Source organism: Coregonus clupeaformis, unplaced genomic scaffold, assembly GCF_020615455.1.
Source record: "Coregonus clupeaformis isolate EN_2021a unplaced genomic scaffold, ASM2061545v1 scaf0077, whole genome shotgun sequence".
Lineage (NCBI taxonomy): Eukaryota > Metazoa > Chordata > Actinopteri > Salmoniformes > Salmonidae > Coregonus > Coregonus clupeaformis.
Genome location: NW_025533532.1, coordinates 163,527 through 179,268, shown reverse-complemented (window position 1 = coordinate 179,268; position 15,742 = coordinate 163,527). Strand labels below are relative to the sequence as shown.

Here is a 15,742-nt window from a genome sequence, read left to right as displayed (position 1 = left end):
CTCATCTTTTTAAGTGGGAGAACTTGCACAATTGGTGGCTGACTAAATACTTTTTTTCCCCACTGTATAAGATGACGGCTAAGAGAGCTCAATTTACAGTAAACATGGCATAAACATGAATTGGGTTCAACGCAAATAGTCCGGGTGGCCATTTGATTAACTGTTCAGCAGTCTTATGGATTGGGGCAAGAAGCTGTTAAGGAGCCTTTTGGACCTAGACTTGGCGCTCCAGTACTGCTTGCCGTGCGGTAGCAGAGAGAACAGTCTATGACTTGGGTGACTGGAGTCTTTGACAATTTTTTGGTCCTTCCTCTGACACCGCCTAGTATATACAGTGCCTTGAAAAAGTATTCATCCCTCTTGGCGTTTTTCCAATTTTGTTACATTACAACCTGTAATTTAAAGGGATTTTTATATGGATTTAATGTAATGGACATACACAAAATAGTCCAAATTGCTGAAGTGAAATAAAAAAAATAACTCTGCAACACCACTAAGCAAGGGGCACCACCAAGCAAGTGGCACCATGAAGACCAACGAGCTCTCCAAACAGGTCAGGGACAACGTTGTGGAGAAGTACAGATCAGGGTTGGGTTATAAAAAATATCAGAAACTTTGAACTTCCCAAGGAGCACCATTAAATCCATTATTAAAAAATGGAAAGAATATGGCACCACAACAAACCTGCCAAGAGAGGGCCGCCCACCAAAACTCACAGACCAGGCAAAGAGGGCATTAATCAGAGAGGCAACAAAGAGACCAAAGATAACCCTGAAGGAGCTGCAAAGCGCCACAGCAGAGATTGGAATATATGTCCATAGGACCACTTTAAGCCATACACCTCACAGAGCTGGGCTTTACGGAAGAGTGGCCAGAAAAAAGCCATTGCTTAAAGAAAAAAATAAGCAAACACGTTTGGTGTTCGCCAAAAGGCATGTGGGAGACTCCCAGACATATGGAAGCAGGTACTCTGGTCAGATGAGACTAAAATGTAGCTTTTTGGCCATCAAGGAAAACGGTATGTCTGGTGCAAACCCAACACCTCTGATCACCCCGAGAACACCATCCCCACAGTGAAGCATGGTGGTTGCAGCATCATGCTGTGTGGATGTTTTTCATCGGCAAGGACTGGGAAACTGGTCAGAATTGAAGGAGTGTTGGATGGCGCCAAATACAGGGAAATTCTTGTTTTAGTCTTCCAGAGATTTGAGACTGGGACGGAGGTTCACCTTCCAGCAGGACAATGACCCTAAGCATACCGCTGAAGCAACACTTGAGTGGTTTAAATGTCTTGGAATGGCCTAGTCAAAGCCCAGACCTCAATCCAATTGAGAATCTGTGGTATGTCTTAAAGATTGCTGTACACCAGCGGAACCCATCCAACTTGAAGGAGCTGGAGCAGTTTTGCCTTGAAGAATGGGCAAATATCCCAGTGGCTAGATGTGCCAAGCTTATAGAGACATACCCCAAGAGACTTGCAGCTGTAATTGCTGCAAAAAGTTGCTCTACAAAGTATTGACTTTGGGGGGGTGAATAGTTATGCACGCTCAAGTTTTCTTTTATTTTGGTCTTATTTCTTGTTTGTTTCACATAAAAAAAATATCTTGCATCTTCAAAGTGGTAGGCATGTTGTGTAAATCAAATTATACAAACCCTAAAAAAAAATCCATTTTAATTCCAGGTTGTAAGGCAACAAAATAGGAAAAATGCCAAGGGGGGTGAATACTTTCGCAAGCCACTGTAGGTCCTGGATGGCAGGAAGCTGGTCCCCAGTGATGTACTGGGCCATACGCACTACCCTCTGTAGCGCCTTACAGTCGGATGCCGAGCAGTTGCCATACCGGGCGGTGATGCAATCGGTCAGGATGCTCTCGATGGTGCAGTATAACTTTTTGAGGATCTGGGGACCCATCCAAAACTCCTGAGGGGGAAAAGGCATTGTTGTGCCCTCTTCACGACTTTCTTGATGTGTTTGGAACATGATAGTTTGTTGGTGATGTGGACACCAATGAACTCGAAACTCTCGACTCACTCCACTACAGCCCCGTCGATGTGAATGGGGGCGTGTTTGGCCCTCCTTTTCCTATAGTCCACGATCATCTCCTTTGTCTTGTTCACGTTGAGGGAGAGGTTGTTGTCCTGGCACCACACTGCCAGGTCTCTGACCTCCTCCTCATAGGCTGTCTCATCGTTGTCACAATTATGTGTGAAATAGATCTCACTGTCCTAGAAATGCGTCGGACCTGATGAAAACAAGGCCAGATTCCCCAAGGGTGAGATTCCCCTTTAAAGTGGCAGTAGGGGTTGGAAGAAGATGTTAAATGTACACGGAGAGCTAACATCAATGACGTGCATGTCAATCTTGCCAGGCTCAAAGTAGAGGAGCAATTGACTGCATCACTACTTGTCTTTATGAGAGTTATTGACATGTTGAAAGCACTGAGCTGTCAAACAACTAGCACACAGCTCAGACACCCATGCATACTCCACAAGACATGCCACCAGGTCTCTTCACAGTCCAAAACGGACTCTGGAAAATGCAAAGAGCCATGACTACATGGAACTCATGGAACTCGTGCAAGCAGTAAAATCAGATTTTAAAAGCATATGGAACAATGCAGATTGTGAGGAGACAAACACACAGAGGCACACACGCATGAATACGCACACACACACACACACACACCAGCACACGCACTATACACACACATATGTATGGTGGTATTATACATGTTGTATTTTACATTTTGTTTTTGCCTTAATTTGTTTGGAACCAAGAAAGAGTAGATGCTGCGCAGCAGCTAATGGGGATCCTTAATAAATACACATACAAAAGTATTATAACTAGCTGTGCTTATACTGTAAAATTGAGCTTGCCTGGTAAGGAGTGAATCCTTACCACCGCTACACCTGGCTATCAGCGGAGCCTTGTCTGGCAGCGAAACAGTTCATTCAACCTCATTTACTGCCTTTTAAAAAAACATAGCTGGTATGGCTGACTTGCTTAATCAAATGTGGTTTCTACTGTCAATTGAGATGTACTAACTATGGCATAAGGGAACGATGAGCGGCAATCCGTAATTTAATGACCGAGCTAGGATGGACGTAGTCAATATAACTATTTGTTCATCACTTTTAAAATGTACAGCGACCGTTGTGCTGTGCACACTTGAACAAGAAGGTGGCACAGCGGTCCATCTTGTGGGCTCTAGAAATAGGCCCGAAATCCCGACTTGGAATTCCGAGTAGGATGACCATCCAATATTATTTTCCATATTTTCCCAGTCGGAGCAGAAGTCTGAGATTTCCCAGTTCCGAGTTTCCAGTTGTTTTGAAACCGGCAGAAGTCATGCTGGATTGACAGCATGGCCAATATATTACTCCCTTTTTCGTGATATCCAATTGGTAGTTACGATCTTGTCTCATCACTGCAAGTACCCTATGGACTCAGCAAAGGTTGAAAGAAGAGCCAAACTGCTTCTTGACACACTGCTCGCTTAATCCGGAAGCCAGCCGCACCAATGTGTCGGATGAAACACTGTCGAACTGAAGACCGAAGTCAGCTTGCAGGCGCCCGGCCCGCCACAAGGAGTCGCTAGAACACGATGAGATAAGGACATCCTGGCCGGCCAAACCCTCCCCTAACCCGGACGACGCTGGGCCTATTGTGCACCACCTCATGGGTTTCCCGGTCACAGCCGGCTGTGACACAGCCTGGGATTGAAACCGGGGCTGCAGTGGCGCCTTAGAACTCATTGTTGAATTTGCGATTTCCAACTTGTTGTGTAATGTTTATGTCCAATGGCCGATGAGCACCGATACTTTTTATCTATAATTTCTCTTCATATGACAAGGATTGAAAAGGATTTGCCAGTAGATTGCTGATTTGATGCATGATGATGACTGCTTGTCTAGCTTGCTAGCTAATATTTTGAAAGTGTGATGTTGACATGATCATTCCAATCAAAGCTATGTGTCATGCCCTGGCTCTGGGGACTCTTAAATGTTGAGCCAGGGTGTGTAGTTTCTATGTTAAGTTTTTCTATGTTTAGGTTCTAGATCGTTTAGATCTATGTTGGCCAGGGTGGTTCCCAATCAGAGGCAGCTGTAGCTCGTTGTCTCTGATTGGGACCCATACTTAGGCAGCCTGTTTGGCACCAGTCTGTGTGGGATCTTGTTCCGTGTGAGGTATGTTATTTTGTCTACCTTGGACTTCACGTTTCGTTTGTTGTTTTGTCGTTTGTTCAGTACTTAAATAAACATGTACGCTTATCACGCTACGCCTTGGTCCGTCTCGTCCGTAAACGATCGTGACAGAAGATCCCACCAATCCTGGATCAAGCAGCGTGATGAGGAGAGAGGATGGACTTGGGAGGAGATGAGCGAAAGTCTGGCAAGAGGGATGGAGGCCATGATCACGGGGAGGAGACAAGCCCCGAAAAAATTTAGGGGGGGGCTCACGCCGTGGACGACGAGGCAGCAAGAGGCCGCGATAGAGCGGTTCAGCCGTTTAGCAGAGGAGGCCGCCAGATTAAGGGGGTCATTGGTGCAGAGGGAGCAGAAGGAAGGTGTAGAGGCACGGCGAGAGGAGCTGGTTAGGCAGCAGAAGGAGCGGGGGTTAATGAAGGAACCCAGTCCTGCTCCTCGCACCAATCAAGTGGTGCGTGTCGCCAGTCCGGTCCGGCCCGTTCCTGATTCCCGCACTAAGCCAGTGGTGGGTGTTCCCAGCCCAGTCCGGCCCGTTCCTGCTCCCCGCACCAGGCCAGTGGTGCACGTCGTCAGCCCAGTCCGGCTCGTTCCTGCTCCCCGCACCAGGCCAGTGGTGCGTGTTCCCAGTCCGGCCCGGCCCCAGCTGCTCCACTCCGGAGCCAGAGCAATCCACTCCACCGGGGTCCAGTCCAGCTCCGGTCAGCGGCTCCACTCCGGAGCCAGAGCAGTCCGATCCACCGTCGTCGGGTCAAGTTCCAGTCAGCGGTTCCAGTCCAGACCCAGACGTCAGCCCCTCTCCAGGTTCGGGGTCTCCCACACCAGGGTCCAGACAGGGCGTGGTACTTCATGGGAGGAAGGAGAGAGGAAGCAGTGCGCCAAGGTCCAGACCAGACCAGGGGCGCAACGGGGAGGTGGAGAATAAGTGGTGGTCACACCCGGAGCCGGATCCGCCCACCCGGCCCCTACCCTGTTAGGTTTATGTGGCGCGGTCGGAGTCTGCACCTTTGGGGGGGGGGTACTGTCACGCCCTGACTCAGGGGACGGTTATTTGTTGAGTCAGGGTGTGTATATTTCGTGTGGCGTTTATTTCTATGTTTAGTTTCTAGATCGTTTAGATCTATGTTGGCCAGGGTGGTTCCCAATCAGAGGCAGCTGTAGCTCGTTGTCTCTGATTGGGGACCATACTTAGGCAGCCTTTTGGCACCAGTCAGTTGTGGGATCTTGTTCCGTAAAGGTATGTTATTAGTCTACCTTGGACTTCACGTTTGTTGTTTTGTCGTGTGTTCAGTACTTAAATAAACATGTACGCTTATCACGCTGCGCCTTGGTCCGTCTCGTCCGTAAACAATCGTGACACTATGGTAGATATAACGTGATTTGACGTCATTTTATCTGTGGCCAATGACCTTGAGCCTTCATGGATGGGCACTTCTAATGTACGTTTATGGCAGCACCCAAGGGGCTTGTATTTTCTAGCTCTACCCATAGATTTTGCGGTGACGTAGTGTCCCCATGAGTGACAGAACACTGAGCTAATCCCAGAGCGACTAGAGAACATTACCAACCCCTACGCTCCGTATTTTCCACTGGCTGCCCCACCACCACAGAAGCACTGAGCTAGGCTGAAACACCTGCATTTTGGAGCTGCCTTACTCAAGAAAGCAAAAAAGAGACCATGTTTGTATGCGGCTTTATTAACTCAAATTATTTATATATATATATATTTATGACATTGTTTGCAAACTGATATGTGACACATATTAGTGCCAAAATAACATGCCCTAGGACCATGACTCCTTGCTGTCCCCAGTCCACCTGGTTGTACTGCTGCTGCTCCAGTTTCCACTCTTCTGCCTGCGGCTATGGAACCCTGACCTGTTCACCGGACGTGCTACCTTGTCCCAGACCTGCTGTTTTCAACTCCCTCTCTCTACCGCACCTGCTATTTCAACCTCTAAATGCCCGGCTCTGAAAAGCCAAGTGACATTTACTCCTGATGTACTGACCTGTTGCAACCTCTACAACCACTGTGATTATGATTTGACCCTGCTGGTCATCTATGAACGTTTGAACATCTTGGAGAAAAATCTGGCCTTAAATAATCTCCACCCGGCACAGCCATCAGATGGCCACCCCATCAGAGCCTGGTTCCTCTCTAGGTTTCTTCCTAGGTTTCTGCCTTTCTAGAGTTTTTTTTCATAGCCACTGTGCTTGCTGTTTGGGGTTTTAGGCTGGGTTTCTGTATAGCACTTTGTGACATCTGCTGATGTAAAAGGGCTTTATAAATAACATTTGATTGATTGATTGAATTTGATATATATATATATATATTTTTAGCTAAACAGGTGGGGCTCAAAACATAACGTGTTGCCACTGGTTATGAAGGTTATGAATGAAACTGCAACATTTACGAAGGGGACATGAATGGTTTCATAAAGGTGTTATGAATGCGTTATGTATACCCCTTCCAATAAAGTGTAACCAGTTTAAGTATCTCAAGTAAGGAAAATGTAATGTTAAGTACAGGAAACAGAACAGGAGATTATTGAGGGAAATACAAAGTTGAGATAATCAAAAGGAAACTAGAGTGGTTCTTACCGACAGCAGAGGAAGTACCAGTTCTCTGAAGAAAGGCTGCAGTACCACTGTGAAGTTGGGGTGGGTATCATATCGGCCTGAGTCCACTAGCTCCCTCATCCCACGCTGAAACAGATAGACAGATAAGAGACAGACAGACAGACAGATGCAGAAAACTTGATTCATAAAAATAAATGAATCACCACAGACATTATTTCCATACTACCAGCTAATGCATCTACCCATATCTTTGCCCAAAACCATACAAATACAGCCAAAGTGAGAGGTCTGTGTAGTACCTGATAGGCTCTGTTGAGGTCTGTGAGCTTTTGGAGTTCAATCGAGCCCTCCGTAGGTTTCATCACACAACGACACAATATGCTAGAATAAACAGACCCATTGAGAAATATGAAAACAAAAGGAAATGGGAGATTTGATTGATTCCTTTACATATTGACTTTTTGACATGATAAATACCTTAGATATACAATACCTCATTACAAAGGTGGTTAGTTTTCTCACATAACTTTTACTTACTATGTATTTATGGTAATGAAGGCCCCACTCACTTTACAAACCAGCTAGGGCAGCCCAGACTCTTGTCCTGGTGCAGGCTCCGTAGGGGAATAATGTACATCAGCTCTACTAGATTCACCAGGACACGGGGGACCTAAACACGTACAGAACACATTGTACACCATTCGTAGGCATGCACTGTTTAATGGTCAAGTACAGGTACAGTAATTATAAATGTAACAGCTGGATAATGGCGTAAGACACAATGCTGAAATAAAACAATCTACCAAATATTGACTGATTTATAGCACATAAACATTGTATAATTACGTCCAGATAATTAATGGAATTCAGCCTCTTCACAATTTACTATAGCTTTCACCATAGCCCTTTTCTCAGGTGAGTTCTGTGGCTCTGGCCTCGCAATTAGCTTCGAGACACGGCAGAGGCCGGATCATTCCAGCTATTGTGATAGGGAGTTCGATGGTGAGGCATATATCTGTACCTGGGGCAAAGACTTTGTGTTTTCCTGGGGCAAAAGTTCTGGATATCATCAGGTTGGTTCCAGAGGCTGTGCATCAGTCACCGGGGGCTGATACTGTCATGGTTCATGTGGGGTCGAATGACATTATGAAGGGTAGCTCAGAACAGCTGAAGATGGATTTTAAAGAACTGATTGGGTCACTACTTGATACCAACAAACGCCCCATAATATCTGGCCCTCTGCTCTCCCTAAATCGTGGCATTGACCCAGGCCCAGCTCATTTAATCCTACCATTGTGTCGCTGAGTTGTCATAATGCTTCAGCAAATGTACATTATTCCAGGGGATTTGGAAGACACAATGTAAGTAACTTACTGCCCTGAATGCCTCTGCTGATCCTACAGCTATTGTATGCAGTAATCATATGCCTATGAACCAGAGTTATACTGTTAGCACTGTGGTGATGTGCCCTCGCAGGAAGTCCACTGTGTGCAGCTCACACTAACATAAATAACCTGGGGATGTCTACCTCTGTTAAGCTTCCCAGTAAAGCAAGAAAAACAATCAAGCATCCCTGAAACGTGCTAAGAATAGCCCATGTTAACATATGTAGCTTAAGAAACAAGGTTCATGAAATCAATAATTTGCTAGAAACAGATGACATTTATATTCTGACAATCTCTGAAACTCACTTAGATAATACCTTTGATGATACAGTGGTAGCAATACATGGTTATAATATCTACAGAAATATAGAAATGCAAAAGGTGGATGTGTGGCTGTTTATATTCAGAACCACATTCCTGTAAAGCTTAGAGAGATTCTCATTTTAAATACTGTTTAAGTAATATGGCTACAGGTTCATCTGCCTCACCTAAAGCCCATTCTTGTGGGAAGCTGCTATAGACCACGAAGTGCTAACAGTCAGTATCTGGATAACATGTGTGAAATGCTTGATAATGTATGTGATATGAGAGGTATGTTTTCTGGGTGATTTAAATATTTACTGGCTTTCATCAGGCTGCCCACTCAAGAGAAAGCTTCAAACTGTAACTAGTGCCTGCAACTTGGAAAAAAAATGTGTTTGACCAGATACAATGCTATTTTACAGTAAACAAATTGACAACAGACTTTCAGCATGCTTACAGGGAAGGACATTCAACAAGCACAGCACTTACACAAATGACTGATGATTGGCTGAGAGAAATTGATAAAAAGATTGTGGGGGCTGTTTTGTTAGACTTTAGTGCGGCTTTTGACATTATCGATCATAGTCTGTTGCTGGAAAAACGGATGTGTTATGGCTTTACACCCCCTGCTATATTGTGGATAAAGAGTTACCTGTCTAACAGAACACAGAGGGTGTTCTTTAATGGAAGCCTCTCCAACAAAATCCAGGTAGAATCAGGAATTCCCCAGGGCAGCTGTCTAGGCCCCTTACTTTTTTCAATCTTTATTAACAACATGCCACTGGCTTTGAGTAAAGCCAGTGTGTCTATATATGCGGATGACTCAACACTATACACGTCAGCTACCACAGCGAGTGAAATGACTGCAACACTTAATAAAAAGCTGCAGTTAGTTTCATAATGGGTGGCAAGGAATAAATTAGTCCTAAATATTTCAAAAACTAAAAGCATTGTATTTGGGACAAATTATTCATTAAACCAACTAAATATTGCAATGAATAATGTGTAGATTGAGCAAGTTGAGGTGACTAAACTTCTTGGAGTAACCCTGGATTGTAAACGGTCATGGTCAAAACATATTGATACAACAGTAGCTAGGATGGGGAAAAGTCTGTCCATAATAAAGCGTTGCTCTGCATTCTTAACAGCACTATCAACAAGGCAGGTCCTACAGGCCCTAGTTTTGTCGCACCTGGACTACTGTTCAGTCGTGTGGTCAGGTGCCACAACGAGGGACTTAGGAAAATTGAAATTGGCTCAGAACAGGGCAGCACGGCTGGCCCTTGGATGTGCACAGAGAGCTAACATTAATATTATGCATATCAATCTCTCCTGGCTCAAAGTGGAGGAGAGATTGACTTCATCACTACTTGTATTTGTGAGAGGTATTGACCTGTTGAATGCACCGAGCTTGGATACCCATGCATACCCAACAAGACATGCCACCAGAGGTCTCTTCACAGTCCCCAAGTCCAGAACAGACTATGGGAGGTGCACAGTACTACATAGAGCCATGACTACATGGAACTGTATTCCACATCAAGTAACTCAAATTAGATTTAAAAAAAACAGATACAAATACACCTTAAGGAACAGCGGGGACTGTGAAGCAACACAAACATAGTGAATGTATTGTAATGTTTTTACAAATGTATAACTGCCTTAATTTTGCTGGACCCAAGGAAGAGTAATGGGGATCCATAATAAATACAAATACAAATACAATACTATTCACCATTAGACAGACACTGTTTAAGAAAAGGATACCTATCTGTTTCTTAGTCTAAACACCCTGCTCTAGAATTTACCAAAGCAACATGTGCTGTACATTGTGTACAAACCAGGTATTTATACAAAAATAAAATTATTTATTGTTGGAAACTGCCTCCATTATGGGTGAGCTACTTTGTAAAAATGTCAAATGAATTAAATAGTGCATTTTTTAACTACACAAAAATATGAACACCCACTAGTGCAAAGTTCACTTTCTCCTCTTTCTTGACATATAAATATGATCTTAAATCCCTGTCCAAGCATTAGCATTGAAATAGATGCAGATCAAAACCAGATGGTGAAGTTGTTGAGATGTTCATTTTAGAAGTTTGCGAGGTTGTAACATCAAAAGGAAAATGTATATTTTTGTGAAGATCAGGGAGTTTTGCAATGAAGAGGTCATGGACATTACATGCCCGGCACCAAAGGCACTGACTACATAGACCCAGAATAAACTATAACTAAACAACAACAACAAATAATTTCAGTTGACTAAAATGAGATGAAATTATCTCTGTGACTATAATCTGACTACTAAATGGACTGGACAAGAGCTTTTGATGAGACTGAGAGCTTTTCAGTGATGAACACAATTTAATATTAGCAGCACAGATGTGCAGCGCAGTTCTGTTCAGCAGTGGGAAAGACGCGCCACACCCAGCACACGCAGCCTAGCCTACATCAGCTAGTGAGCTGCGGAGCAAGCGATGAGTGTGGGCAGACAGGCTCCGGCACTGCCTCCGATTTAACACATCGCACAGGCGACTCTCTTGCTTCCCCTTAGCTAACCAGTCACCACCAGCCTTCTAGTTAGATACCCTTTGCCTGGATAAGAAACACAAGTTGCTTTAAGAAATTAAACAAAATATCAGCATTAAGTTTAATAGTAAAACAACAGTCTAGCTATGTTTTTCTCCCCCTTGAGTATAGAAAAGTTTTAGCATTTGTAGTCTCGCTCAACTCTCGCATTTTCCCCACTACGTTTCTTAGCCAGGTTTGGTAGCCAACGTACTAGCCAAGTCTCCCTCTTTTCTTCCGAGAAAACGGCTTGATTCTATCCATTACCGTTCAAAAGATATGACCCATAGTTCCGGCGCTACGTTTTTTTCTATCTATCCGTGCATTGGCGGGCCACATTTTACATTCATAAAGCATATTGCAGGCCATTCTAAAACTAGGCTACTTGTGGACTAATTTTATGGTAACACATCACACTTGATTCATCAAAAAGTGTCAAAAAGTGTTCCAACGAGTGACACATCATTTTTTAAGCTCTAAACGTTGAAACACCCATAATATTACAGAAATTGGACCACAGAATGAATGCGAGCAGAAAAAGCATTGAAATCTTAGTGTACCTCTTTATGTAGGATATCCAGAGCTTGACGGATGCGAGCCACCACATTATTTGCTGAGAAAAAAACCTGTGGATAAGGTATAGAAATAGTCTTAAGAAACTTCACAACAGCAGTTTGTACAATTGAGAACCTCTGGGAATGACTATGCAACTAGAAACTGAACAGCACAACCTATTGCAGTAATATGTTCTCTTCTGACTGTTTTGAGAAATCATATGAAACGGTTCCAAATTATATAAGACAACTTAATGCTTAATATACTGCATTTCACACTGTTGATTATATTCTAAATTCTTGCAAATTTTTGGTCACTATAGTGCCTGGTGGGATTAAACGTTGTAGACTAATAATGTCAATAGTACAGATGCTTACAGTGTCACCACAGTGGTCACATAGGTCATTACCCCCAATGAACATGGTGATCAATTTCCAGTCATTCAGGAAATCAATGCTCTGTGAAGGCAGAAATGAGATACACCAAATCTTAGCTGTTAAATTCACAACAAGGAAACGGTTGTATAATCTGTGGGTCTCTCTCTCTCTCTCTCTCTCTCTCTCTCTCTCTCTGTGCATTTGACTTACAGAGTCGTTCTTCATTTTGTCCACTAGAATGTGGACCTGAGTGGTCATGTCACTGAAACAGACAAAACATTTGTTTATAATAGGCAGGAGACTATGGGAGAATCTCACTTGATTTTGCTCAACTACTGTGTCCTCTCTCCTCCATCCACGTGGATGAAAATGCAAATGTGGTCTGCAAATGTGGTCTGGCTGAAGTATGGATTTTGTAATACCTTGGTCTGTCAAAATAATATGGCGAAGTTTGTGTGTGAGATATTTGCAGCCAAATATATTGGCACCCTTGCACATTTCTTGAATAATTCCCTATATAATTTCAAATGGTCTCCATTGGATTATTTACATTGCAGAATCAATTTTCTTTGGGGAAATGTACGTTTACAATTTTTACGTAGAAAATAAAAACAAATGGCATTGACAAAATGATTGGCACCCTGGAGCTAATACTTGGTTGCACAGTCTTTGGCCAAGATAACTGCCGACAAATGTTTCTTGTAGCCGTCAATGAGCTTGCGGTACCGTTCTACTGGCAATTTGGCCCACTCTTCAGCTGCAAACTGCTGTTTGAGGACCAACTGCTGTTTATGAAGGACCAAATGAAGTATTCACAGAAAAGAACACCCTCCTTAAAATCAAACATGGGGAGTTTCAATAATGCTGTGGGGTTCCTGTGCAATACATCATGAAATCAGCAGATTATCAAGGTATTTTGGAGTGCAATGTTCAACCCGGTATCCAAAAACTGTGTTTTGTGGGTCTTCCAGCAGGACAAGACTCCAAACAAACATCAAAAAGCACCCAGGAATGGTTCAAGAAGAGATGCTGGACTGTTCTGTAATGGCCAGCGCTGAGTCCAGATCTGAATCCAATTGAAAACATATGGCGAGAAAACCTATAGTGAAAAGGGCAAAAGGCTTATTATCTTCTGCCGATTTAGTGAAAAAATTAAAATGCCGGTGGTATAATAGGGCCTAGGACGATGCAACCTTGCATTATGGTTAAGGGCCATGGGCCACACCCTCCCATGACAATTGGCCACATGGTGGCGCGATAACAAGCGATTGAAAATTCACATTTTGAAAGCGCATGCCCCTCACCCCGTTTGACTTAGTCATAAAATTCAGTACATAGGTCCCTAACCTGAGCCAGATATTCACATTTTAACAACACTTGATATACATGATATACATTGTCAAGACTCGACATTTGCAAGCACATTCAGATCGACCACACGGTGGTGTTACAACGAGCACATATTTATATTTATTGATCTGTTTGACTCAGGGCTTGAACCCCGCTATGGCTGCTTACAGTTATATTCATTATTGTTGTTGTAGTTGCTGTTGATGTTGTAGTTGCTGTTTATTATTATTGCTTTATTAATGTTAGTTCGGCCATTGTTGTTATATGTATTCTTTGACAATGTAAGTGATTTAACTTGCCATGTCAATAAAGTCTATTGAATTGAATTAATGTGAGAATGAGAGCTATGAGAGAGAGAAGGTGAGAGAGACTAACGCGCTGGTGGCTCCTGGTACAGCCTGGTTGAGGAAAGCCTGAGGAGAGTTTTCATTCCCCTGTCCCACTGAGAATCCAGTCATCGAAGGGTTAAACGCTTTCAGAATATCTGCATAACATAAAACAACACAACCATGGATGTCAGTCTGGCCGAACAATAATATGGCCTACAATGTTTTTTATGAGACGGTGACCTATAGTATCTAAGTGGCCAATCTGGGTTTTTCGCAGCGTGCGAGGTAGCTAATTGCTAACGATAAGCTGATTAACTTGATAATCTCATCTGATTTGATAAGCTCATTCTAATGTTGTGTTATCATGGTAATAACACAATTATTTATACTTTTTTTATCACTTTGGTGCAATTTTCACAAGAATGTGGTACAACTCTTAGCACAAAAATAAAACAGATCATCAAAATGGCTTGTTTCAAAACTCTTAGCACATTTTCAATTGACTGAGTAAAACAAACAAATGTACAGTCACTTGTTCACTAAATTTGCATAGATATTCAATCTAAGCATCTGCTTTTCAAAATGCAATTTCACTTTACTTTTGGTATTTGTTAACAATACATTTAACTATTACTTAATCAACTGCTCAAAACAAATAACCACTAAACCAAAATTGTATAGTATATAGTTTACCTATATAGTTTTATAATTGCTGAACAAAAACATTCTATATTTTTACATAATAAATGTATCAATTGACATCCATTTACGCGGAAGGTCAATTCAAATCATACACTCCCCTCCATATGTATTTGGACAGTAAAGCTAAAATTGTAACTCAAAATGGCTTGTTTCAAAACTCTTAGCACATTTTCAATTGACTAAGTAAAACAAACAAATTCACAGTCACTTGTTCACTGCACCAAGTTACTAAATTTGCATAGATATTCAATCAAAGTATCTGCTTTTCAAAATGCAATTTCAATTTACTTCGATATTTGTTGACAATACATTTAACTATTACTTAATCAACTGCTCAAAACTAATAACCACTAAACCAAAATTGTATAGTGTATAGTTTACCTATATATTTTGATAATTGCTGAACACTGTAAAATTCTATATTTTTACATAATAAATGTATCAATTGACATCCATTTACGCAGAAGATAAAACCAAATCATACATTCCCCTCCATATCTATTTGCACAGTAAAGCTAAAATTGTAAATTTGTCCCTATATTCCAGCATTTGGATTTGAGATCAAAAGATGTGAGTAAGACCTTTAAACAGGTCAACATTCACAAGGCCGCAGGACCAGACAGATTACCAGGACGTGTACTCAGAGCATGCGCGGACAAACTGGCAAGTGTCTTCACTTACATTTTCAACCTGTCCCTGACCGAGTCTGTAATTCCTACATGTTTCAAGCAGACCACAATAGTCCCTGTGCCCAAGAACACCAAGGTAATCTGCCTAAATGACTACCGATCCGTAGCACTCACATCTGTAGCCATGAAGTGCTTTGAAAGGCTGGTCATGGCTCACATCAACACCATCATCCCAGAAACCCTAGACACACTCCAATTCGCATACCACCCCAACAGATCCATAGATTACGCAATCTCTATTGAACTTCACACTGCCCGTTCCCACCTGGACAAAAGGAACACCTATGTGAGAATGCTGTTCATTGACCACAGCTCAGCATTCAACACCATAGTGCCCTCCAAGCTCATCACTAAGCTAAGAACCCTGGGACTAAACACCTCCCTCTTCAACTGGATCCTGGACTTCCTGACGAGCCGCCCCCAGGTGGTAAGGGTAGGCAGCAACACATATGCCACGCTGATCCTCAACACGGGGACCCTCAGGGGTGCACGCTCCCCTCCTGTGCTCTCTGTTCACCCACGACTGTGTGGCCAAGCACGACTCCAACACCATCATTAAGTTTGCCGACGACACAACGGTGGTAGGCCTGATCACCGACAATGATAAGACAGCCTATAGGGAGGAGGTCAGAGACCTGGCAATGTGGTGCTAGGACAATCACCTCTCCCTCAACTGATCAAGAAAAAGGAACTGA

The 15,742-nt window shown here is 42.9% G+C and overlaps 1 protein-coding gene across 1 annotated transcript in view; it reads right to left on the bottom strand.

The window, feature by feature from the left end:
* The window catches only part of LOC121538952 (phospholipase B1, membrane-associated-like), a 73,479-nt gene that overhangs the window by 53,687 nt on the left and 4,050 nt on the right, over positions 1-15,742 (bottom strand). Inside the window, exons 2-8 of the mRNA XM_041847110.1 lie at positions 13,703-13,811; positions 12,188-12,239; positions 11,978-12,058; positions 11,606-11,671; positions 7,356-7,456; positions 7,086-7,167; positions 6,808-6,912 (exon numbers count right to left, since the gene is read on the bottom strand). Of these exons, the coding sequence (XP_041703044.1) occupies positions 6,808-6,912; positions 7,086-7,167; positions 7,356-7,456; positions 11,606-11,671; positions 11,978-12,058; positions 12,188-12,239; positions 13,703-13,785 (570 nt within the window). The 5' untranslated portion in view covers positions 13,786-13,811. The remainder of the gene's footprint in view (positions 1-6,807; positions 6,913-7,085; positions 7,168-7,355; positions 7,457-11,605; positions 11,672-11,977; positions 12,059-12,187; positions 12,240-13,702; positions 13,812-15,742) is intronic.